This window comes from Pleurodeles waltl, chromosome 4_1 (genome assembly GCF_031143425.1).
Source record: "Pleurodeles waltl isolate 20211129_DDA chromosome 4_1, aPleWal1.hap1.20221129, whole genome shotgun sequence".
In the NCBI taxonomy this organism is placed as follows: domain Eukaryota; kingdom Metazoa; phylum Chordata; class Amphibia; order Caudata; family Salamandridae; genus Pleurodeles; species Pleurodeles waltl.
Genome location: NC_090442.1, coordinates 1,012,537,550 through 1,012,564,088, shown reverse-complemented (window position 1 = coordinate 1,012,564,088; position 26,539 = coordinate 1,012,537,550). Strand labels below are relative to the sequence as shown.

The following is a 26,539-nucleotide window of genomic DNA, read 5'->3' as shown; positions in this document are numbered from 1 at the left end:
ACTTTTCTCTGATTGTCAGCGTTGGTGACTGTGTAAGTTTTTCCAGTCAGGTATTGGCCAGGGGAAACCAGTTTCTCTGTCACCATGGTGACACTGGCACCTGTATCCCTCAGGCCCTCTATTCTAGTCCCATTAATTAAGAGTTGCTGTCTGTATTTTTGCATGTTAGGCGGCCAGACAGCTAGTGTGGCTAAATCCACCCCACCCTCAGAAACTAGAGTAGCTTCAGTGTGGACCCTGATTTGCTCTGGGCACACTGTTGATCCCACTTGGAGACTAGCCATACCAGTGTTACCTGGATGGGAGTTTGGAGTGGAACCTTTCTTGGGACAGGCCTTGTCTCCAGTTTGGTGTCCATGCTGTTTACAGCTATGACACCAGGCCTTTTTGGGATCAAAGTTTTTACCCTTGTACCCATTGTTTTGTGAAGAGGCTCTGGGCCCACCCTCCTGTGCAGGTTTTTGGGGGCCTGTAGAAGACTCTTTACTATTTTTAGTTTTGGTTGTCTCATCACCCTTCCCCTGGGGAGTCTTTGTGACCCCTTTCTTTTGGTCACCCCCTGTTGAAGTCTTGGACACCCTTGTCTTGACCCAATGGTCCGCCTTCTTTCCCAATTCTTGGGGAGAAATTGGTCCTAGGTCTACCAGATGCTGATGCAGTTTATCATTGAAACAATTACTCAACAGGTGTTCTTTCACAAATAAATTGTACAGCCCATCATAATTACTTACACCACTGCCTTGAATCCAACCATCTAGTGTTTTCACTGAGTAGTCAACAAAGTCAACCCAGGTCTGGCTCGAGGATTTTTGAGCCCCCCTGAACCTAATCCTGTACTCCTCAGTGGAGAATCCAAAGCCCTCAATCAGGGTACCCTTCATGAGGTCATAAGATTCTGCATCTTGTCCAGAGAGTGTGAGGAGTCTATCCCTACACTTTCCTGTGAACATTTCCCAAAGGAGAGCACCCCAGTGAGATCTGTTCACTTTTCTGGTTACACAAGCCCTCTCAAAAGCTGTGAACCATTTGGTGATGTCATCACCATCTTCATATTTAGTTACAATCCCTTTAGGGATTTTCAACATGTCAGGAGAATCTCTGACCCTATTTATGTTGCTGCCACCATTGATGGGTCCTAGGCCCATCTCTTGTCTTTCCCTCTCTATGGCTAGGATCTGTCTTTCCAAAGCCAATCTTTTGGCCATCCTGGCTAACTGGATGTCCTCTTCACTGGGGCTATCCTCAGTGATTTCAGAGGTGTTGGTCTCTCCTGTGAGGGAACCAGCATCTCTGACTATTATTTTTGGAGTCAGGGTTTGAGGGACCCTGTTCTCCCTAGATAGGACTGGTAGGGGGGAATTGTCCTCCAAGTCACTATCCTCTTCCTCTGAGTTGCCACCCTCAGAGGGGTTGGCCTTTTCAAACTCTGCCAAAAGCTCCTGGAGCTGTATTTTGGTAGGTTTGGGGCCCATTGTTATTTTCTTTATTTTACAGAGTGACCTTAGCTCCCTCATCTTAAGATGGAGGTAAGGTGTGGTGTCGAGTTCCACCACAGTCACATCTGTGCTAGACATTTTGCTTCTAAAAGTTGGAATACTTTTTAAGAATCTACAACTGGTTCTAGAATCTAATTCAAACTTTTAACAAACTTTTAAACTCTAAAAGACAATGCTAAACAGGGACTTAACACACAAGGCCCTAGCAGGACTTTTAAGAATTTAGAAAAATTTCAAATTGCAAAAATCAATTTCTAATGACAATTTTGGAATTTGTCGTGTGATCAGGTATTGGCTGAGTAGTCCAGCAAATGCAAAGTCTTGTACCCCACCGCTGATCCACCAATGTAGGAAGTTGGCTCTGTATGTGCTATTTCAAAGTAAGGAATAGCATGCACAGAGTCCAAGGGTTCCCCTTAGAGGTAAAATAGTGGTAAAAATAGATAATACTAATGCTCTATTTTGTGGTAGTGTGGTCGAGCAGTAGGCTTATCCAAGGAGTAGTGTTAAGCATTTGTTGTACATACACATAGACAATAAATGAGGTACACACACTCAGAGACAAATCCAGCCAATAGGTTTTTATATAGAAAAATATCTTTTCTTAGTTTATTTTACGAACCACAGGTTCGAATTCTACATGTAATATCTCATTCGAAAGGTATTGCAGGTAAGTACTTTAGAAACTTCAAATCATCAAAATTGCATGTATACTTTTCAAGTTATTCACAAATAGCTGTTTTAAAAGTGGACACTTAGTGCAATTTTCACAGTTCCTAGGGGAGGTAAGTATTTGTTAGGTTAACCAGGTAAGTAAGACACTTACAGGGCTTAGTTCTTGGTCCAAGGTAGCCCACCGTTGGGGGTTCAGAGCAACCCCAAAGTCACCACACCAGCAGCTCAGGGCCGGTCAGGTGCAGAGTTCAAAGTGGTGCCCAAAACGCATAGGCTAGAATGGAGAGAAGGGGGTGCCCCGGTTCCGGTCTGCTTGCAGGTAAGTACCCGCGTCTTCGGAGGGCAGACCAGGGGGGTTTTGTAGGGCACCGGGGGGGACACAAGCCCACACAGAAATTTCACCCTCAGCAGCGCGGGGGCGGCCGGGTGCAGTGTAGAAACAAGCGTCGGGTTGGTAATGGAAGTCAATGGGAGATCTAGGGATCTCTTCAGCGCTGCAGGCAGGCAAGGGGGGGGTTCCTCGGGGAAACCTCCACTTGGTCAAGGGAGAGGGACTCCTGGGGGTCACTCCTCCAGTGAAAGTCCGGTCCTTCAGGTCCTGGGGGCTGCGGGTGCAGGGTCTCTCCCAGGTGTCGGGACTTAGGATTCAAAGAGTCGCGGTCAGGGGAAGCCTCGGGATTCCCTCTGCAGGCGGCGCTGTGGGGGCTCAGGGGGGACAGGTTTTTGTACTCACAGTCTTAGAGTAGTCCTGGGGTCCCTCCTGAGGTGTTGGATCGCCACCAGCCGAGTCGGGGTCGCCGGGTGCAGTGTTGCAAGTCTCACGCCTTTTGCGGGGAGCTTGCAGGGTTCTTTAAAGCTGCTGGAAACAAAGTTGCAGCTTTTCTTGGAGCAGGTCCGCTGTCCTCGGGAGTTTCTTGTCTTTTCGAAGCAGGGGCAGTCCTCAGAGGATGTCGAGGTCGCTGGTCCCTTTGGAAGGCGTCGCTGGAGCAGGATCTTTGGAAGGCAGGAGACAGGCCGGTGAGTTTCTGGAGCCAAGGCAGTTGTCGTCTTCTGGTCTTCCTCTGCAGGGGTTTTCAGCTAGGCAGTCCTTCTTCTTGTAGTTGCAGGAATCTAATTTTCTAGGGTTCAGGGTAGCCCTTAAATACTAAACTTAAGGGCGTGTTTAGGTCTGGGGGGTTAGTAGCCAATGGCTACTAGCCCTGAGGGTGGGTACACCCTCTTTGTGCCTCCTCCCAAGGGGAGGGGGTCACAATCCTAACCCTATTGGGGGAATCCTCCATCTGCAAGATGGAGGATTTCTAAAAGTTAGAGTCACTTCAGCTCAGGACACCTTAGGGGCTGTCCTGACTGGCCAGTGACTCCTCCTTGTTTTTCTCATTATTTTCTCCGGCCTTGCCGCCAAAAGTGGGGCCTGGCCGGAGGGGGCGGGCAACTCCACTAGCTGGAGTGGCCTGCTGGGTTGGCACAAAGGAGGTGAGCCTTTGAGGCTCACCGCCAGGTGTGACAACTCCTGCCTGGGGGAGGTGTTAGCATCTCCACCCAGTGCAGGCTTTGTTACTGGCCTCAGAGTGACAAAGGCACTCTCCCCATGGGGCCAGCAACATGTCTCGGTTTGTGGCAGGCTGCTAAAACTAGTCAGCCTACACAGATAGTCGGTTAAGTTTCAGGGGGCACCTCTAAGGTGCCCTCTGTGGTGTATTTTACAATAAAATGTACACTGGCATCAGTGTGCATTTATTGTGCTGAGAAGTTTGATACCAAACTTCCCAGTTTTCAGTGTAGCCATTATGGTGCTGTGGAGTTCGTGTTTGACAGACTCCCAGACCATATACTCTTATGGCTACCCTGCACTTACAATGTCTAAGGTTTTGCTTAGACACTGTAGGGGTACCAGGCTCATGCACTGGTACCCTCACCTATGGTATAGTGCACCCTGCCTTAGGGCTGTAAGGCCTGCTAGAGGGGTGTCTTACCTATACTGCATAGGCAGTGAGAGGCTGGCATGGCACCCTGAGGGGAGTGCCATGTCGACTTACTCGTTTTGTCCTCACTAGCACACACAAGCTGGCAAGCAGTGTGTCTGTGCTGAGTGAGAGGTCTCCAGGGTGGCATAAGACATGCTGCAGCCCTTAGAGACCTTCCTTGGCATCAGGGCCCTTGGTACCAGAAGTACCAGTTACAAGGGACTTATCTGGATGCCAGGGTCTGCCAATTGTGGATACAAAAGTACAGGTTAGGGAAAGAACACTGGTGCTAGGGCCTGGTTAGCAGGCCTCAGCACACTTTCAATTGTAAACATAGCATCAGCAAAGGCAAAAAGTCAGGGGGCAACCATGCCAAGGAGGCATTTCCTTACACAACCCCCCCCCAAACGAAAGAGGATGAGACTAACCTTTCCCAAGAGAGTCTTCATTTTCTAAGTGGAAGAACCTGGAAAGGCCATCTGCATTGGCATGGGCAGTCCCAGGTCTGTGTTCCACTATAAAGTCCATTCCCTGTAGGGAGATGGACCACCTCAACAGTTTAGGATTTTCACCTTTCATTTGCATCAGCCATTTGAGAGGTCTGTGGTCAATTTGAACTAGGAAGTGAGTCCCAAAGAGGTATGGTCTCAGCTTCTTCAGGGACCAAACCACAGCAAAGGCCTCCCTCTCAATGGCACTCCAACGCTGCTCCCTGGGGAGTAACCTCCTGCTAATGAAAGCAACAGGCTGGTCAAGGCCATCATCATTTGTTTGGGACAAAACTGCCCCTATCCCATGTTCAGAGGCATCAGTCTGCACAATGAACTGCTTAGAATAATCTGGAGCTTTGAGAACTGGTGCTGAGCACATTGCCTGTTTCAGGGTGTCAAAGGCCTGTTGGCATTCCACAGTCCAGTTTACTTTCTTGGGCATTTTCTTGGAGGTGAGTTCAGTGAGGGCTGTCACAATGGATCCATATCCCTTCACAAACCTCCTGTAGTACCCAGTCAAGCCAAGGAATGCCCTGACTTGAGTCTGGGTTTTTGGAGCTACCCAGTCCAGAATAGTCTGGATCTTGGGTTGGAGTGGCTGAACTTGGCCTCCACCTACAAGGTGTCCCAAGTAAACCACAGTTCCCTGCCCTATCTGGCATTTGGATGCCTTGATAGAGAGGCCTGCAGATTGCAGAGCCTTCAAAACCTTCCTCAGGTGGACCAGGTGATCCTGCCAGGTGGAGCTAAAGACAGCAATATCATCAAGATAAGCTGTGCTAAAGGACTCCAAGCCAGCAAGGACTTGATTCACCAACCTTTGGAAGGTGGCAGGGGCATTCTTTAAACCAAAGGGCATAACAGTAAACTGATAATGCCCATCAGGTGTGGAGAATGCTGTCTTTTCTTTTGCTCCAGGTGCCATTTTTATTTGCCAGTACCCTGCTGTCAAGTCAAAGGTACTTAGAAATTTGGCAGCACCTAATTTATCAATGAGCTCATCAGCTCTTGGAATTGGATGGGCATCTGTCTTGGTGACAGAATTGAGCCCTCTGTAGTCCACACAAAACCTCATCTCTTTCTTTCCATCTTTGGTGTGAGGTTTGGGGACTAAGACCACTGGGCTAGCCCAGGGGCTGTCAGAGCGCTCAATCACTCCCAATTCCAGCATCTTGTGGACTTCCACCTTGATGCTTTCCTTAACATGGTCAGACTGTCTGAAGATTTTGTTCTTGACAGGCATGCTGTCTCCTGTGTCCACATCATGGGTACACAGGTGTGTCTGACCAGGGGTTAGGGAGAAAAGCTCAGGAAACTGTTGTAGGACTCTCCTACAATCAGCCTGCTGTTGGCCAGAGAGGGTGTCTGAGTAGATCACTCCTTCTACTGTGCCATCTTTTGGGTCTGATGACAGAAGATCAGGGAGAGGTTCACTCTCTGCCTCCTGATCCTCATCTGTTACCATCAGCAGATTCACATCAGCCCTGTCATGGAAGAGCTTAAGGCGGTTCACATGGATCACCCTCTTGGGGCTCCTGCTTGTGCCCAGGTCCACCAGGTAGGTGACCTGACTCTTCCTCTCTAGCACTGGGTAAGGGCCACTCCATTTGTCCTGGAGTGCCCTGGGAGCCACAGGCTCCAGAACCCAGACTTTCTGCCCTGGTTGGAACTCAACCAGTGCAGCCTTTTGGTCATACCAAAACTTCTGGAGTTGTTGGCTGGCCTCAAGGTTTTTGGTTGCCTTTTCCATGTACTCTGCCATTCTAGAGCGAAGGCCAAGTACATAGTCCACTATGTCCTGTTTAGGCTCATGGAGAGGTCTTTCCCAGCCTTCTTTAACAAGGGCAAGTGGTCCCCTTACAGGATGACCAAACAGAAGTTCAAAGGGTGAGAATCCTACTCCCTTCTGTGGTACTTCCCTGTAAGCGAAAAGCAGACATGGCAGGAGGACATCCCATCTCCTTTTGAGTTTTTCTGGGAGCCCCATGATCATGCCTTTTAATGTCTTGTTGAATCTCTCAACTAAGCCATTAGTTTGTGGATGGTAGGGTGTAGTGAATTTATAAGTCACTCCACACTCATTCCACATGTGCTTTAGGTATGCTGACATGAAGTTGGTACCTCTGTCAGACACCACCTCCTTAGGGAAACCCACTCTGGTAAAGATACCAATGAGGGCCTTGGCTACTGCAGGGGCAGTAGTCGACCTAAGGGGAATAGCTTCAGGATACCTGGTAGCATGATCCACTACTACCAGGATATACATATTTCCTGAGGCTGTGGGAGGTTCTAGTGGACCAACTATGTCCACACCCACTCTTTCAAAGGGCACCCCCACCACAGGAAGTGGAATGAGGGGGGCCTTTGGATGCCCACCTGTCTTACCACTGGCTTGACAGGTGGGGCAGGAGAGGCAAAACTCCTTAACCATGTTGGACATGTTGGGCCAGTAGAAGTGGTTGACTAACCTCTCCCACGTCTTGGTTTGTCCCAAATGTCCAGCAAGGGGAATGTCATGGGCCAATGTTAGGATGAACTCTCTGAACAGCTGAGGCACTACCACTCTCCTAGTGGCACCAGGTTTGGGGTCTCTGGCCTCAGTGTACAGGAGCCCATCTTCCCAATAGACCCTATGTGTTCCATTTTTCTTGCCTTTGGACTCTTCAGCAGCTTGCTGCCTAAGGCCTTCAAGAGAGGGACAGGTTTCTTGTCCCTTACACAGCTCTTCCCTTGAGGGTCCCCCTGGGCCCAAGAGCTCAACCTGATAAGGTTCAAGCTCCAAAGGCTCAGTTCCCTCAGAGGGCAGAACTTCTTCCTGAGAAGAGAGGTTCCCTTTCTTTTGCTGTGTTGCAGTTGGTTTCCCAACTGACTTTCCTTTTCTCTTGGTAGGCTGGGCCATTCTTCCAGACTCCAGCTCTACTTGTTCACCCTGTGCCTTGCATTGTGCTCTGGTTTTCACACACACCAGTTCAGGGATACCCAGCATTGCTGCATGGGTTTTTAGTTCTACCTCAGCCCATGCTGAGGACTCCAGGTCATTTCCAAGCAGACAGTCCACTGGGATATTTGAGGAGACCACCACCTGTTTCAGGCCATTGACCCCTCCCCATTCTAAAGTAACCATTGCCATGGGATGTACTTTTCTCTGATTGTCAGCGTTGGTGACTGTGTAAGTTTTTCCAGTCAGGTATTGGCCAGGGGAAACCAGTTTCTCTGTCACCATGGTGACACTGGCACCTGTATCCCTCAGGCCCTCTATTCTAGTCCCATTAATTAAGAGTTGCTGTCTGTATTTTTGCATGTTAGGCGGCCAGACAGCTAGTGTGGCTAAATCCACCCCACCCTCAGAAACTAGAGTAGCTTCAGTGTGGACCCTGATTTGCTCTGGGCACACTGTTGATCCCACTTGGAGACTAGCCATACCAGTGTTACCTGGATGGGAGTTTGGAGTGGAACCTTTCTTGGGACAGGCCTTGTCTCCAGTTTGGTGTCCATGCTGTTTACAGCTATGACACCAGGCCTTTTTGGGATCAAAGTTTTTACCCTTGTACCCATTGTTTTGTGAAGAGGCTCTGGGCCCACCCTCCTGTGCAGGTTTTTGGGGGCCTGTAGAAGACTCTTTACTATTTTTAGTTTTGGTTGTCTCATCACCCTTCCCCTGGGGAGTCTTTGTGACCCCTTTCTTTTGGTCACCCCCTGTTGAAGTCTTGGACACCCTTGTCTTGACCCAATGGTCCGCCTTCTTTCCCAATTCTTGGGGAGAAATTGGTCCTAGGTCTACCAGATGCTGATGCAGTTTATCATTGAAACAATTACTCAACAGGTGTTCTTTCACAAATAAATTGTACAGCCCATCATAATTACTTACACCACTGCCTTGAATCCAACCATCTAGTGTTTTCACTGAGTAGTCAACAAAGTCAACCCAGGTCTGGCTCGAGGATTTTTGAGCCCCCCTGAACCTAATCCTGTACTCCTCAGTGGAGAATCCAAAGCCCTCAATCAGGGTACCCTTCATGAGGTCATAAGATTCTGCATCTTGTCCAGAGAGTGTGAGGAGTCTATCCCTACACTTTCCTGTGAACATTTCCCAAAGGAGAGCACCCCAGTGAGATCTGTTCACTTTTCTGGTTACACAAGCCCTCTCAAAAGCTGTGAACCATTTGGTGATGTCATCACCATCTTCATATTTAGTTACAATCCCTTTAGGGATTTTCAACATGTCAGGAGAATCTCTGACCCTATTTATGTTGCTGCCACCATTGATGGGTCCTAGGCCCATCTCTTGTCTTTCCCTCTCTATGGCTAGGATCTGTCTTTCCAAAGCCAATCTTTTGGCCATCCTGGCTAACTGGATGTCCTCTTCACTGGGGCTATCCTCAGTGATTTCAGAGGTGTTGGTCTCTCCTGTGAGGGAACCAGCATCTCTGACTATTATTTTTGGAGTCAGGGTTTGAGGGACCCTGTTCTCCCTAGATAGGACTGGTAGGGGGGAATTGTCCTCCAAGTCACTATCCTCTTCCTCTGAGTTGCCACCCTCAGAGGGGTTGGCCTTTTCAAACTCTGCCAAAAGCTCCTGGAGCTGTATTTTGGTAGGTTTGGGGCCCATTGTTATTTTCTTTATTTTACAGAGTGACCTTAGCTCCCTCATCTTAAGATGGAGGTAAGGTGTGGTGTCGAGTTCCACCACAGTCACATCTGTGCTAGACATTTTGCTTCTAAAAGTTGGAATACTTTTTAAGAATCTACAACTGGTTCTAGAATCTAATTCAAACTTTTAACAAACTTTTAAACTCTAAAAGACAATGCTAAACAGGGACTTAACACACAAGGCCCTAGCAGGACTTTTAAGAATTTAGAAAAATTTCAAATTGCAAAAATCAATTTCTAATGACAATTTTGGAATTTGTCGTGTGATCAGGTATTGGCTGAGTAGTCCAGCAAATGCAAAGTCTTGTACCCCACCGCTGATCCACCAATGTAGGAAGTTGGCTCTGTATGTGCTATTTCAAAGTAAGGAATAGCATGCACAGAGTCCAAGGGTTCCCCTTAGAGGTAAAATAGTGGTAAAAATAGATAATACTAATGCTCTATTTTGTGGTAGTGTGGTCGAGCAGTAGGCTTATCCAAGGAGTAGTGTTAAGCATTTGTTGTACATACACATAGACAATAAATGAGGTACACACACTCAGAGACAAATCCAGCCAATAGGTTTTTATATAGAAAAATATCTTTTCTTAGTTTATTTTACGAACCACAGGTTCGAATTCTACATGTAATATCTCATTCGAAAGGTATTGCAGGTAAGTACTTTAGAAACTTCAAATCATCAAAATTGCATGTATACTTTTCAAGTTATTCACAAATAGCTGTTTTAAAAGTGGACACTTAGTGCAATTTTCACAGTTCCTAGGGGAGGTAAGTATTTGTTAGGTTAACCAGGTAAGTAAGACACTTACAGGGCTTAGTTCTTGGTCCAAGGTAGCCCACCGTTGGGGGTTCAGAGCAACCCCAAAGTCACCACACCAGCAGCTCAGGGCCGGTCAGGTGCAGAGTTCAAAGTGGTGCCCAAAACGCATAGGCTAGAATGGAGAGAAGGGGGTGCCCCGGTTCCGGTCTGCTTGCAGGTAAGTACCCGCGTCTTCGGAGGGCAGACCAGGGGGGTTTTGTAGGGCACCGGGGGGGACACAAGCCCACACAGAAATTTCACCCTCAGCAGCGCGGGGGCGGCCGGGTGCAGTGTAGAAACAAGCGTCGGGTTGGTAATGGAAGTCAATGGGAGATCTAGGGATCTCTTCAGCGCTGCAGGCAGGCAAGGGGGGGGTTCCTCGGGGAAACCTCCACTTGGTCAAGGGAGAGGGACTCCTGGGGGTCACTCCTCCAGTGAAAGTCCGGTCCTTCAGGTCCTGGGGGCTGCGGGTGCAGGGTCTCTCCCAGGTGTCGGGACTTAGGATTCAAAGAGTCGCGGTCAGGGGAAGCCTCGGGATTCCCTCTGCAGGCGGCGCTGTGGGGGCTCAGGGGGGACAGATTTTTGTACTCACAGTCTTAGAGTAGTCCTGGGGTCCCTCCTGAGGTGTTGGATCGCCACCAGCCGAGTCGGGGTCGCCGGGTGCAGTGTTGCAAGTCTCACGCCTTTTGCGGGGAGCTTGCAGGGTTCTTTAAAGCTGCTGGAAACAAAGTTGCAGCTTTTCTTGGAGCAGGTCCGCTGTCCTCGGGAGTTTCTTGTCTTTTCGAAGCAGGGGCAGTCCTCAGAGGATGTCGAGGTCGCTGGTCCCTTTGGAAGGCGTCGCTGGAGCAGGATCTTTGGAAGGCAGGAGACAGGCCGGTGAGTTTCTGGAGCCAAGGCAGTTGTCGTCTTCTGGTCTTCCTCTGCAGGGGTTTTCAGCTAGGCAGTCCTTCTTCTTGTAGTTGCAGGAATCTAATTTTCTAGGGTTCAGGGTAGCCCTTAAATACTAAACTTAAGGGCGTGTTTAGGTCTGGGGGGTTAGTAGCCAATGGCTACTAGCCCTGAGGGTGGGTACACCCTCTTTGTGCCTCCTCCCAAGGGGAGGGGGTCACAATCCTAACCCTATTGGGGGAATCCTCCATCTGCAAGATGGAGGATTTCTAAAAGTTAGAGTCACTTCAGCTCAGGACACCTTAGGGGCTGTCCTGACTGGCCAGTGACTCCTCCTTGTTTTTCTCATTATTTTCTCCGGCCTTGCCGCCAAAAGTGGGGCCTGGCCGGAGGGGGCGGGCAACTCCACTAGCTGGAGTGGCCTGCTGGGTTGGCACAAAGGAGGTGAGCCTTTGAGGCTCACCGCCAGGTGTGACAACTCCTGCCTGGGGGAGGTGTTAGCATCTCCACCCAGTGCAGGCTTTGTTACTGGCCTCAGAGTGACAAAGGCACTCTCCCCATGGGGCCAGCAACATGTCTCGGTTTGTGGCAGGCTGCTAAAACTAGTCAGCCTACACAGATAGTCGGTTAAGTTTCAGGGGGCACCTCTAAGGTGCCCTCTGTGGTGTATTTTACAATAAAATGTACACTGGCATCAGTGTGCATTTATTGTGCTGAGAAGTTTGATACCAAACTTCCCAGTTTTCAGTGTAGCCATTATGGTGCTGTGGAGTTCGTGTTTGACAGACTCCCAGACCATATACTCTTATGGCTACCCTGCACTTACAATGTCTAAGGTTTTGCTTAGACACTGTAGGGGTACCAGGCTCATGCACTGGTACCCTCACCTATGGTATAGTGCACCCTGCCTTAGGGCTGTAAGGCCTGCTAGAGGGGTGTCTTACCTATACTGCATAGGCAGTGAGAGGCTGGCATGGCACCCTGAGGGGAGTGCCATGTCGACTTACTCGTTTTGTCCTCACTAGCACACACAAGCTGGCAAGCAGTGTGTCTGTGCTGAGTGAGAGGTCTCCAGGGTGGCATAAGACATGCTGCAGCCCTTAGAGACCTTCCTTGGCATCAGGGCCCTTGGTACCAGAAGTACCAGTTACAAGGGACTTATCTGGATGCCAGGGTCTGCCAATTGTGGATACAAAAGTACAGGTTAGGGAAAGAACACTGGTGCTAGGGCCTGGTTAGCAGGCCTCAGCACACTTTCAATTGTAAACATAGCATCAGCAAAGGCAAAAAGTCAGGGGGCAACCATGCCAAGGAGGCATTTCCTTACAACCACCATAAGGAGATAGTAGTACAACTTGATGGGTGACTTGATAAGTACTTTATTATGCAAATCACAGGGCAGAACCATGTTATATTCTCTGGTTTCTTGTCCATCTATTTACATGACAGCCCTGACTATACTAACTTCATACCAACCACCATATCTGTGGAAACGACAATGTATCCATAGCTGAAGTAAGGTCTTCTGAGGTCCCAATACATTATCATACTCATCCTTGTTAATCTGCAAATTTCTTCCAGTGGATCAACCAAATGCATCACAGCTTCCAGATAAACCCATTGATACTATTTAACGGATGTCTGTTCAAATATAGGGCTGTGACGAATACTTATCTGCAACTGTTCGCTGAAAACTAAATGCATCTACCTTAAGAAGTCTTGCCACTTCCGGGTTAAACATTGGTGTTTTGATATACTGCAAAAAGAGTGTAGATATCCTTTTCCGAAGTCCTTCTAGGTTGGAATCTTGGACTCCTCTCATCAGAAGGTCTGCCTCTCTGTCGATCAGTTCAACTATATCCTGGGTCAATTTACAATTGTGTTCCTGTGCAAAGACAAAATGTTAAAAATAAGTATGGGTTTATACTTAATGATAGTATCTCAAACCCCATATTTTTCTGAAGATTTTAGAAATATTCAAGCAAAGCACAACTACCAAATGTAGAATGACTCCCTTGCATTGCCATGTTCAAGTACAACTCTTAATTTCAAACCAGTAGTTTACTCCCTTTCCGGATATGACTCTTAAATCCAGTAATCCAAGCCTTAATTTTATATGAAGGGCCTGATTACAACTTGCTCGTAATATTCTGACCATGCATAAACTCTTGTTTATGAATAGGTCGGAATTAGGTGTTTGAAGGTATTTAATGCATCTGGTAATTATCGGATGCATTAAATAATTCAACATTCGTTAAGCTTCGGCAGGTTAAACCTGCCAAAATTTGACAGGGGACCGTGTACGCCATTTACAGTATCATGTGGATTTTGTTGCGCTAAACACCAAAATCAGCATGTTATTCCCCATGAACTCATAATAGGTGTTATTTATCACACGCAAAAACAACAAGTGATGGACGGAATGCTGAACATTGTCAAACATTCACCCCCAGTCACAGATCTGGGTTTAATCCATCGTTTTTTTGCTGCCCATGCCATTCCAGTTTGGACCCAGCCATATGCAAATCAGTCTTGACCCTGTTCCCTATGGGAACAGTCCAGCCCGAACTGCTAGGCCAGGTCTTCTCTGGACTGGAACCAAGCATCCTGGGACCGGTTTCGGGGTTTCACCCCTCATCAGCCAGGCTAGCTTGAATCCAGTGGCATGGGAAGCACAGGACCCACGTCTGGGAATACCCTTCCACACTACATAAATAACATACCCCGTGATATTGTTATTTATGAGGGGCGATAAGTAACACCTTAACTCGTAATCAAGCCTGAAATGTATTTTATTGCACCATTCCATTAATAAAACCATATTGCTAATTATATTGCATTGAATCAATTGTATGATTTGATCACTGCCCTTAATCCAAGTGTTAAAAATGGGGTCTCTAGTTGGCGTTCGTTTGCACCCTGCCCAAGTAGGGGCCCTCACTCTTGTCAGTGTAAGGGAGTCATACAGCTAAGACAACCCCTGCTCACCCCTTTGGTAGCTTGGCTCAACCAGTTAGGCTTATCTCAGAGGCAATGTGTAAAGTATTTGAACACACACACAGTAACACAGTGAAAACACCACAAAAGTACTCCACACTAGTTTAGAAAAAATAGCCAATATTTATCGGAGTAAAACAAGACCAAAACAACAAAAATCCAACACACACACAAGTAAAGATCCCAATTTTCAGATTAAGTTTAGTATAGTGCTTAGAAACACAATACCTCCAACTGGGGCTATCAATGTGGCTTGACGGAGTCACTTCCAATAGTCCGACACCCACCGGTGAGGGAGGGCATCCAGCCACGGAGTTAAATAGTCATATAGAATCCAGTTACAGTACCTTGGAAAACGATGTAGAAACAAAGATGTTCCACCGAGTCGGGAAAGTGAGGCGTCGCTGGAGCAGGTGTGGCATCGGTTCCTTACTGCCCCGGGGAGGTGATGCATCGGTTCCTTACTGCAAGGCAGGGGAGGACAGGCGTCGGTTCCTTTCAGTTGCAGAGGAGGTGATGCAGCTTGGCGGCAAGGTGTCAGTTCCTTACAACAAGGTGGGGCCAATGAATCCAGCAGGTCAAGACGCTAAGCGTCATCTTCACGATGTCGTAATCACACCATGGGGCCACAGGTGCTGCGGCGGACTCGGGAGCCACGGACATAAGTGACACAGCACTCTGGACTCACGCTATGGCAGAACTTCAGAGGCACTAAGGCGGCATCATGGACTGCGTTTTAGGTCGTGGTCGTTGCACTCAGCGGGGACCACGGCTCCAGTGCAGGTAGTGGCACAAGGTCGGACAGCGGCACCAGTTCCGAAGTCGTTCAATGTACTAGTTTCTTCCTTGTTGCACCACAATTCACTCTAAAGGGCCCGGGAACTGGATTTGACACCACCTAGCAAGTCAGGACTCTCAGCAAGAGAGCCCAGGCACTGGCAGGTGAAGTCTTTGATGTCTCTGAGACTTCATAACAGGAGGCAACCTCAGTCCAATCACTTGGAGAGCCTTTGGAAGCAGGATGTAGAAAGCCAAGTCTAATCCTTTCACTCCCAGGACAGAAACAGGAAGCAGCAGGCCAGCACAACAAAGCAACAGGCAGAGTGGCAGTCCCTTCTCCAGCATCCAGCTCTTCTTCCCGGCAGTATATCCTCAGTCCAGAAGGATTCTAACTATGTGGTGTCAGAGGTCCAGTACTTATACTCATTTCTGGTTTTGAAGTAGGCAAACTTCAAAGAGAAGGTATTGTAGTGCACAAGACCCTGCCTTTCCCTGCCCTGGCCCCAGACATACTCCACGGGGCTGGAGACAGCTTTGTGTGAGGACCGACACGGCCCTCTTCAGGTGCAAGTGTCAGCTCTTCCCACCACCCTAGCTCAGGAAGATCCATCAGCCTGGTGATGGGCCATTAGAATATGCAGGGCACATCTCAGCTCCCTTTGTGTGACTGTCTAGAGTGAACACACAAACACCTCAACTGTCATCCTGACCTGGACATGTATTCAGCAGACAGGCAGAGGCAGAGAATGGTTAAGCAAGAAAATACCCACTTTCTAAAAGTGGAATTTTAAAACTTATAATTCAAAAACTATCTTCATCAGAAGATGAATTTTCTAATTCTGAGTTCAGAGACCCTAAACTCCACAGCGCTATCTGCTCCCAGCGGGAAATTACACTTAAGATATTTCAAGGTAATTCCCATGCTACCCTATGGAAGAGATAGTCCTTGCAAAATGAAAAACAAATTTAGCAGTATTTCGCTATCAGGATATATACACCAGTACATGTCTTACCATATAAATAAATTGCACCCTGCTCATGGGGCTGCCTCTGGCCTACCCCAGGCGTGACTTACATGTAGTAGAAGAGAAGGTTTTGGCCTGGCAAGTGGGTTCACTTGCCAGGTCGAAATGGCAGTTTAAAACTGCACACACAGACACTGCAATGGCAGGCCTGAGACTTGTTTGCAGGGCTACTCATGTGGGTGGCACAATCAGTGCCGCAGGCCCATTAGTAGCATTTGGTTTACAGACCTTGGGCACACTTGGTGCACTGTACGAGGGACTTACCAGTAAATTAAATACACCAATCACAAACAAACCAATCAACAATACAATTTACACAGGGAGCACTTGCACTTTAGGACTAGTTAGCAGTGGTAAAGTGCCCAGAGTCCAAAAGCCCACAAAAACGAAATTTAGCACAAGATCAAAAACAGGAGGTCAGAAGTAAAAAGACAGGTGAAATCACACCAAGAGCTGACAGGTCTAACATCAAGCATAATGTTCTCAATAATATTAAGAATGAACACTGTTTATCAGGCCCAAAGATGCATGCACTGAGTATGAGTACTTTCACTAGGCCTACTGCTGCATGGACCGTGTTGGGCTCTGGTGCTCCTTACTAGGCCTGTTATTGCAGGCATCAAGTGTGGCCACTGTTACTGGCTCAATGATATATGTGCCATGTGAGGCCACTGATGCATGCACCTCGTAATGGGACCGGTAACTGCAGGATGTTTTATTACAGTGTTTACTGCAAACAACATACACACAAAATTTGATCAGACAAATTGCATTTACTGTTTCTTCCTTACATAAGTGTCTTACATTTTTCAGGTCTATCTAGGCAGTAGCTCTTTGGGGTGAGAGAATTTGAAGAAGACAGTAAAAAAAGAAATGACATCTGAAAACAAGCTTCTTGATCGTGGTAGTGGTATCCAAATCTAAGGCATGCTCTGTATATGTCTGAACAGGACACCATATTGCATGTCTGCAGATCTACAAAACAGGAACATGCCTGTTGTAAGCAGCAGCAGCTACTTTAGTGCCAAGAGAATAAATGGCAAGCTCTTTACACAGAAGCTCTTCAAGAAGTACAAGCAGAAAGTAAAAAGATGGACTGTCTGCAGAGGAATCCATTAACTCAACCAGAAGTTCAAGGAGCTTCCATTGACAGAGATAGCAGTCCATACCTAAAGCAACATGCCTCAATTTAATTTATTAATCTAGAAGTGGAATATTCTATTATGAAACCCTACTTATTAAATGCTGCCTTCAAAATGCTTGTGATGACGGCAAGGTGACAAGATTCCAAAACTCACAGTGGCACAGCCTCATTCTGAGTTGCTCCATAAATCTACATCAGGCGCAAACAGGTGTTTGTCACTGATTTAGCACTTCCAGTTGTGCTACGTCACTCCAGGAATTCAGGTTTTTATCAGAAAAATAAATCAGGGGGAATTTGCATGTGGAAAACCAGTCAGAAAGAGGGAAAATCTGCTCTGATTTGTGCTCAAACTGATGTTGCAGTTTATCCCTTCTTCAGAGCAGGAAAACCTAATGATGCTGAAAAGCGACACAGTGCAAAAATTTAGTTTGTTTTATCCCCATTCCCCCCAGTGATTTTACCATACTCAAAAACAAGGCCACTCAGATTGGATGCTATAAAAAAAGGTGCAACTGTCAGACTCAAATGATAGACATGATCGCATGTGAACTGACAATATAACAGACCTGAAATTGCAGCCAAGACCTGTGGCCTACCCCCAATAACCACCCACCCTCGCACTATGCACAGCCTTTGGCCGTGCATGGTGGGGGTTGGCCGCAGGAGAGGCGTGGTGAGGGCATGAGTTATAGTTACCTTAGGGCGCAAGATACAATTACTTGAGTTAACCATAACTATAACTGCTGAATGTCTATGTTTTTGTGTAGGTACATTCAGAACCTAACTATAACGTCCCTGAAATCTTTAGTTTTTTCAGTGAATTTCAATGTTGTTTTTTAGCCCACACATTAACATAACCAGCAGTGGGCATTTAGCTGCCAGCCCTGCCACATGCACCCAAACCCATGCTAAGCATGGTCTTTGGCCTTGCACAGGACAGGGTTGGAATAGGTGGGTGTTTTTGTTTTCATTTTTCTCTGGATCCAGGAATCCTCCACTTTCGTGAGGGTACCTTAGTAGCTTTATGGGCATGTTATTTTAGCCATAGGCCTACAACCTGTGCCCTTTAGCCTTGTTGCGTGGAGAAGTGTGGCTCAATGGTTAGAGCGGCAGACCCTGATGCAGAAATCTGGCCCAGGACCAGGGTTCAATTCCCGCCTCGGCAGGTCTTGGGCTCAATTTCCTCGGACCTGATAATTCTCGCATCGGTGCCTAATCTAATTCATGGGTCCCACTCTGTAACTCTGGGCAATAGCTTGCTTAATCTCCACAACGGCCCCAACAGCGCTGGGATGCCTGGCTTCACCTTGGAGGTTGCCCAGGAGTGGGCACCTCACAGGGAAAAGCCAGGAGGGGTTCCACAGCGGTATGCGTACAGCGCCTTGAGACCCTAACGGGTGAGTAGTGCGCTATACAAGTACGAAGTTTTACAGTTGCATTTTATTTCATTAATTTTTATTTTCTGAGCAGAAGCTCTCCTCTGCTGTGATGTTTTATTTTCCTTTATCTTGTATGCTCTTAGCACAGAAACTGTTCTTATTCCTTGTACTCTGACATTCTTGTTCTGCTCAAGGACGTCTCCAATATGTCGCCGGCACAAAGTGAAACACTGAATCTCTGCCACTTCACGGAAACATGTGTTTTACGTTAGGGCAGTTTTCGTAGAACATTAGTTGTTTTATTATAAAACCTCTCTGTGTCCTCGTTACGTTAGAGGGAGGGTTCCAGCCAGCAGATTGCCCCCCACATGCTGTTGCTTCATTGCAGCTGTTCGCTGAGACTTAAAATTTTCTCTGCCTACATGAGAGAGGACTCTCAGTAGATTAACAGCCCTCTTCATTACTACCAAATCCAGGTATGGGGGATAGTGTATTCCTAGGGATTCTGAAGGGTGGATTACGGCTAACACTGCTGTGCTCTAATATAGTACTTAAGGGGCATAGGTAGAAATTCTAGCACCTAGCATTCTGACACTGTGGTGGGACTTTTCTTATGTTTCACTTTCTTTGTCAAAGCATTATTGTTATTATGCTTTTTCATCCTAATCATTGCAGTACAGCCTTTCATCTAGAATGCAATTGATTCAATAAAGTATACTGAAACAATCTTTGGTTCTATTTGTCTTTTCATGTGTGAGAAGAATGTAACTGAGAGAAAAGGATGAGATCTGTTGCACCACGATTTCCTTGAGAAGTCAGAAAGTCATGCGCATGGCTTCCACAAATCACGGCCACTTTAGGTGCTGGTGAGGTCCTGCTAGCTAGCCGAAAGAGTTAGGCCAATAATTGTCACATGAGGTGGAACTGGACTAAGTTCCCCATAGCTTGGGGGTGCTGCCTCCCGAATCTAACAGTCTCATTTAGTATAATGAGAGCCAAACAGAATACCACAAATTTTCACAGGGGGCTATGCTGAGACCCATGGCGGATGCACAGACTGGACAAAAAAAAATAAAAAATTGGGCAATTCTTTGCCCATCTTGGTGTCCTTTAGGGTTAGGATACCTGTCTCCTGGCCCCTTATTTGTTTTTGCACTCTAAACCCCCCCGCCAGGCGATGCGACAAACAAAATAGTGGCTGCAACTTTTCTGTCAGGTTGCGGCCAGCCAATCGGGGCCTTGCCTGGTTCTGGGATTCCACCGGAGGATCCACGTCCTTACATATCTATCTGTTTTAACCTTAAATAATTTTGAATCTCCTGAATGGATTTCAACCAAATCATAAAAAGCACAATCTGCTTGCCAAGATCTAGCTTCCTGCCAAATTTGGTGTAATTCCGTTCTGTAGTTTGGGCTGTAGGTGTGTCTAAAGACCCTATGAGAAAATGCATGGGGAAAATGCGTTTGGCACCCCCCTTTTTCTCTGCACCCGCTTGACGGATCACCCTAAAACTTTCAAGTCAGCAGCTGAACCGACTGTCATATTAGTTTAGAAAATTTCATGAAGATTCGCCAAGCAGCGCCAAATTGGTAAAACAATAAATGGTTTTCATGTGTAAGCTAAGTCTTAACTTTAACTACCTACTGGCAACCACCAGTAGGTAATATATATATGTATTTATATGTGACCTTTATTAGTTTTTTTTGTTTTGCCAATAACTTTGGCGCAGTTTGAGGAATCTTCATGAAATTTTTAACACATATTTCATTCTGTTGAGCTCCAGTGACCCTCCAGGGCTAAAAAGCATTTCTTTTTTAAATCTTAGAAAAATCCATAGGTGGATCTGAGGATTTTTCTGTGATTTTTGTTTTTAAAAAAAAGTGCAGCCTCCTGTGCTGTAAATTTATATGGTCCCAGGGTGGGCCATGTCCTGGGGGCATTAGGGAGTTATAAATGGAAGGGGCACAGGGGACCCCCCTCCTATGGGCTTTTAGTGTCCCTGGAGCCCACCACCTCCTCAGGGCTATGATCAAAATAATATGCAGGGGTGCTGCACGGCCGCCCCAGTACTGTGGACCCTCACCTCCCTGGGGCAAAGTTTTGAAAAAAATATATAAGGGGGGGCTCCTATGGACTTCCCGGGCTCCAGGGGTCTCCCCCTCCTTGGTGAAAAGTTTTAAAGGGTTATAAGGGGGGGGGGGTCCTGTGGACACCACTGGGCCCCTGGGACCGCTACCTCCCCGGGGTTTTAAACATAAAGTATGCAGGTGCCTCAGCCACAGTGACTGCCACCTCCCCAGGACAAGGAATAGTTACCTAATGGGGGGCCCTTGAGGATCCCCCAAACCCCAGGGACCACCACCTCCCTGGACCAACAGTTGTTTTATCAATGGGAGAGCCACGCGGCCCCCCTTGTGGAGCCATAGTTGGCCCTATGGACCACAACACCCCTATGGCCGGCTCCTCCTACCTTATGAGGTACCCAACCTCAGGAGGTAGCCGTTTGTTTTTGCTTGGTGGGAGCTGATAGCACCCACCAAGCAAACACAAACATAACTCAGCGTTCTGCAAGCGGACGTTGTCAAACAGCTCCAAATTACAGAAAGCGGAACTTATATCTATTTCCCTGCACGCAAAAATACGTGCAGGAAAACAGATGAAAACATTGCTCCCACAAGCAGGGAGCTGCTATTTAAAGCAGCTATTTTGATGCACAGCAGAACAGTCGCTACTGGCCTAATAGTAAAGCTCTATGACTATCACTCAGTAGGTTGCAGGTTCAAAATCCTGGTATTTCATGGTAGTGTGTCTGCTTATTTACTAGTGTTTTGAATGTATTCTTTTTCCCATAACTATCTTTGGGTTGAATATCATGGATATGTCTGTAGACTGCATAAGACGTGTTCAGCTGTGGTCTTGTGGTTAAGTCTCAGACCCTCACACTAAAGGTTAAGGGTTCCAGTCTAGGTGTGTTAGTAGTCTTTTGCCAACTTTGATTTATTTTCAACTTCAAACCTTTAAAGTACATAACTTACTTTATATTTAAAAACCATAGACATTCACTGAAAAAAACAAAGGTTATAGGGACGTAATAGTTAGGAAATAGAATTTAAAAAAAAACATAGAAATTCAATTAACAAACCAAAGGTTATAGGGACGTTATAGTTAGGCTCTGAATTTACTTGCACAAAACCTAGAAATTCAGCAGTTTTAGTTAGAGTTATTTTAAGTAACTATAACTTATGCCCTAAGGTAACTATAACTTACGTCCTCGTCATGCACTCCTAATTACCACATACTTAGCACAACAATCATGACATCTATGATAACATCCTTGATAAATATGAATGTAATATCTACAGTTAAACTATTGAGGAGCGAACTGTGCATGGCGGGGGCACGAGTTATAGTTACCATAGGGCACCAATTATAATTACTTGAAATAACTCTGCATATAACTGCTGAATTTCAATGTTTTTTGCGAATAAATTCAGAAACTACCTATAACATCCCAGTAACCTTTGGTTTGTTAATTGAATTTCTATGTTTTTCTTAATTCAATTTCCAAACTACAACATCCCTGTAATGTATGTTTTTTTCAGTGAATATACATACACACACATATATATATATATATATATATATATATATATTTCATAAACAAGTCACGGAATACAGGAGCTCCATAAAACAATAGACAATCACTTAAACCAATTAATCAAAAAGATATACATATCACCATCACTCAAAGTGTTGTTCTAAAAAAGGCCGCCATGCCCCTTCACCTCATTCAAGAAGATATATGAATGGTGTTTACCCTAGATGGATACTCAACTCCTCACTCGAATTCAGCCCCACAGGTTCCAATGTCTCAAAGTCTATTATATATTTAGACTCTAGTATCCATCTAGGGTAAACACCATTCATATATCTTCTTGAATGAGGTGAAGGGGCATGGCGGCCTTTTTTAGAACAACACTTTGAGTGATGGTGATATGTATATCTTTTTGATTAATTGGTTTAAGTGATTGTCTATTGGTTTTTTTTAGTAGTTGTCACAGTAGAAGAACGTGTACCTCTAACCATGTGGGTTGAAAAGTTCCAGTATATGAGATAGATCTGCTGTATGACATCTCGAGTAGCAAGATATTTTCTGAGGAAATCTTTTGAAAGTATGTATGCCCACTTGGGCGGTATAAGATCCAATGTTAGTAATTCCAACATGGGTACAAGTATTTAACATATTTAAAATATTTAAGGCTTATAAGAAATATATTGAAATTTTAATGTATGTATGCCCACTTGGGCGTTATAGGATCCAATGTTAGCAATTTCAACATGGGTACAAATATTTAACATATTTAAAATATTTAAGGTTTATAAGAAATATATTGAAATTTTTAAAATATTTATATTGTGTATACCTTAATGTTGCAATGATCAATTTTATAATATTGCACTTTTTTCAATTAGATTTTACTTGTTGGATAATGATATTATGATGAATTTCATGACAGAATGTGAATGAATATTAGAACAAACTGGATTAATATTGTGTAAGATCAGGGTACAAACTACTGTGCGAATTAGTTTATATGTACACTCCAATATGGCTGCTGTGTTATGTGCTTTATGGTTGATGTATTTAAGATTTGTCTGCTGTCTATGTTTGTGATTAATTTGTTTTTTTAACTGAATCACCTAAGCAGTAATCTATCCATGAGTAAGGCATGTATATGTAGTTGGGGGGGAGCGTAAGCAAATATCCCTGACCAGTTGATCCATAGAGCATTGCCCTTGGATGTGGGTGTCTGGATGCCAAGTTTTGGCATTTTGTGATTTTGCTTGTTGCAAATAGGTCTATTTCTGGTGTTCCCCACTTTTGAAAGTAGTTTTGAAGTGCCTGAAAGTGAATCTCCCATTCGTGTGTCTGTTGGTGTATCCTGCTTAGGAGATCTGCTAGCTGATTGTGTATTCCTGTAATGTATTCTGCTAACAGATTAAAGTGATTGTGAATTGCCCAGTTCCATATTGTTTGGGCTAGAAGGGACAGCTGAGATGAATGTGTCCCGCATTGTTTCTTCAGGTAATACATGGTTGTCATATTGTGTGTTTTTATCAGCACAATCTTGTGTTTGAGAAGGGGTTAAAACGTTTTTAGGGCAAGGACACAGCTAATAATTCTAAATGGTTTATGCAAAAATGTTGCTGTTTTGAATCCCATTCCCCTTGAATGGTAAGGTTGTTGAGATGAGCTCCCCAAACTATCATTGATGCATCTGTTGTTATTGTGGTCTGAGGGACAGGGTCTTGAAATGACCGACCCTTTATTAAATTGCTGAGATTCCACCACTGAAGGGACTTGTGCGTTTGGCAGTGCAACAACACTAGATCTTTCAATTGACCCTGTGCATGAGACCATTGTTGTGAGAGGCACTGTTGTAGTGTCCTCATGTTCAGTCTTGCATGCGGTACTATTGCTATGCAGGATGCCATCATTCCTGAGATTTTCACGATAAATCTTACAGTGTATTGTTGATTTAGCTATATTTGTGGTATGAGATTTTGGAATGCTTGTATCCTTTGTGTACTTGGATATGCTAGGGCTCTTTGCATATTTAAAATGGCACCAAGGTAAGGTTGTACTTGTGCTGGCTGGAGAGGAGATTTTTGGTAGCTGAGAGTGAACCCTAGTGTATGTAGGGTCTCTATTACGTATCGAATGTGTTGTTGGCATTGTATAAAATTGCTTGATTTTATTAGCCAATCGTCTAGATATGGAAAGACATGTATGTGTTGCCTTCTGAGGTAGGCTGCTACTGCCGCTAGACATTTTGTGAATACCCTTGGAGCTGTTGTTATGCCGAATGGTAGAACTTTAAACTGATAATGTTTTCCTGCTCTGACAAACCTGAGGTATTTTCTGTGAGCTGGATGGATGGGTATGTGGAAATACACATCTTTGAGGTCTAATGCAGTCATGTAATCTTGTTTTTGTAGTAATGGAATTATGTCCTGTAGAGTTAGCATGTGAAAGTTTTCTGACAGGATACATAGATTTAGAGATCTAAGGTCTAGGACGGGCCTGAGAGTGCCATCCTTTTTGGGAATGAGGAAGTATAGTGATTATACTCCTGTTCCATGTTGAGAATGTGGGACCAATTCTATTGCTTGTTTTAGTAGTAGTGATTGTACTTCTTGCTGTAAGAAAACATTGTGTTCTGGGGACAGCTTGTGGGAATGTGGAGGAATGTTTGGAGGGGTAGAAATCAATTCTAGTCAATAGCCATTGCGGATAATTGACAATACCCAATGGTCTGTGGTGATGTTTTGCCATTGGGAGTGGAATTGCTGCAGTCATCCCCCCACAGAAGATATGTGGGGTTGAGGGATGGCAAATAAGTCACTGTTTAGATGGGGTAGAGGCTTGCTTTGAAGTTTGGAACTTGCCTCTGTTTGTAAGTATTGGCCTCTATAAGACCCTCTAAATCCCCCTCTCTGGTGTTGCTGCTGCTGTTGCCCTTGCTTTGCCTGGGAGGTAGAAGCCTCAGTAGATTGTGGATTGAATCCTCCTCGGAACTGTTGTCTGGGAAAGGAACCTCAATAGGGTGTTGAGTATAACACTCCCATTGCTTTGGCAGTGTCTGAGTCTTTCCTCAGTTTTTCTATGGGCGTATCGACTTCAGTGTCAAACAAATGCTTTTTATTCAAAGGCATGTTGAGCACTGCCTGCTGGATTTCTGGTTTAAAACCAGAATAACGTAGCATGCATTTCTACGCATAGTAATGGCAGTATTGACACTTCAAGCTGCTGTATCTGCAGCATTAAGGGCAGACCGTACCTGATTATTGCTTATGGCCTGACCCTCCTCTACAATTTGCTGTGCCCTTTTTTGGTGCTCCTTTGGGAGGTGCTGTAGGAGTTCCTGCATCTCGTCCCAGAGGGCTCTATCCTATCTCAGTAGCAAGGCTTGCTAGTTGGCAATTAGCCATTGGCTGGCAGCCTGGGTGGCCACTCTCTTGTCAGCAGCATAGAATTTCCTACTCTCCTTATCAGGGGGAGGAGCATCCCCTGATTGGCTATTAGCCCTCTTTCTAGCCGCACTTACTACCACTGAGTCTGGAGGAACTTGGTGTGTAATATAATCAGGGTCTGTAGGAGCATGTTTATATTTTTTATCAATGAGTGGAGTAATTACTCTAGCTTTGACTGGCTCACTAAATATTTGATCTGCATGTTTAACCATGCCAGGTAGCATAGGAAGGCACTGATATCTCGAGTGGGTGGAAGATAGCGAGTTAAACAGAAAATCCTCATCTAGGGTCTCAGTGTGCATAAGCACTCCATGGTATGCTGCTGCCCTGGAAACAACCTGCGTGTATACAGTAGTGTTCTCTGGTGGAGAAGGCTTCGAAGGGTATAAATCAGTGTCATTGTCAGGAATAGGATCTGGGTCTTATAGATCCCAAGGATCCACTGTATCACTATGTGAATTCTGCGAATGAGTTGGTGAAGGTAAAGGTGGTGGCCTAGTGGGTGGAGGCAAAAAAGTAAGTTGGGGTGAAGAATGGGCAGGTGCTGGCTTCTCCTTCTGTTTAAAAGTTTTGCTGGTGATTGAGCAGTGTCTAATTGTTCCTGAAAGGCCAGCTTCCTTTTGGTTTGCAGAGGAGGTGCAGTAACCACTCTGCCAGTCTCTTTGTGGATGTGAATCCTGGATTTTCTTTCATCCATAACCTTAAGGATAGGCTGAATCTCAGTGTCCTCATCAGAAGGTCGATAAGATTGTTCATGCAGTGATTTTGAGCTCTGTTTAAAATGGCTCAAAAGTCCTTGCTCTTCTGAATAAGATTTTTTCGGTTCCAAAGATGGAAGATTTTTCGGTCCCGAAGATGGAGTCGGTTGTTTCGGCTCCGAAGCAGGGCGTCGGGCTTTGACTCTGAGGAGTGAGGACGTTTGCTCGAGTCCAAAGCATAACTCTTCATGGATTTACCTAACTCCAAAACCGACGGAGGAGTGGCCTTTTTCAGCGCCGAACCTGAAGGTCGGTCGACAGCAGTCTTTTTTTGGGTCGAACCATGGCTCTCTGGCAGTGGTGTACCCAAGGCATTTGATGTTTTTTCATATGTTGGGGTAGTGGCAGACGTACTCATGTGCTGTCCAGCAGTGATATGCCTATCTTCTTACGGTTCTTGTTCAGAGTCAGTGTCTCTGATGGAGACCGGTGCCTGCGCCTGTTCTTCCTCCATGAT

At 45.7% G+C, this 26,539-nt stretch overlaps 1 protein-coding gene across 1 annotated transcript in view; it reads right to left on the bottom strand.

Moving 5' to 3' along the window:
* Positions 1–26,539, bottom strand: part of IQUB (IQ motif and ubiquitin domain containing) — a 256,750-nt gene that overhangs the window by 38,573 nt on the left and 191,638 nt on the right. Inside the window, exon 10 of the mRNA XM_069229884.1 lies at positions 12,672–12,848. Coding sequence (XP_069085985.1) covers positions 12,672–12,848 — 177 coding nt within the window. The remainder of the gene's footprint in view (positions 1–12,671; positions 12,849–26,539) is intronic.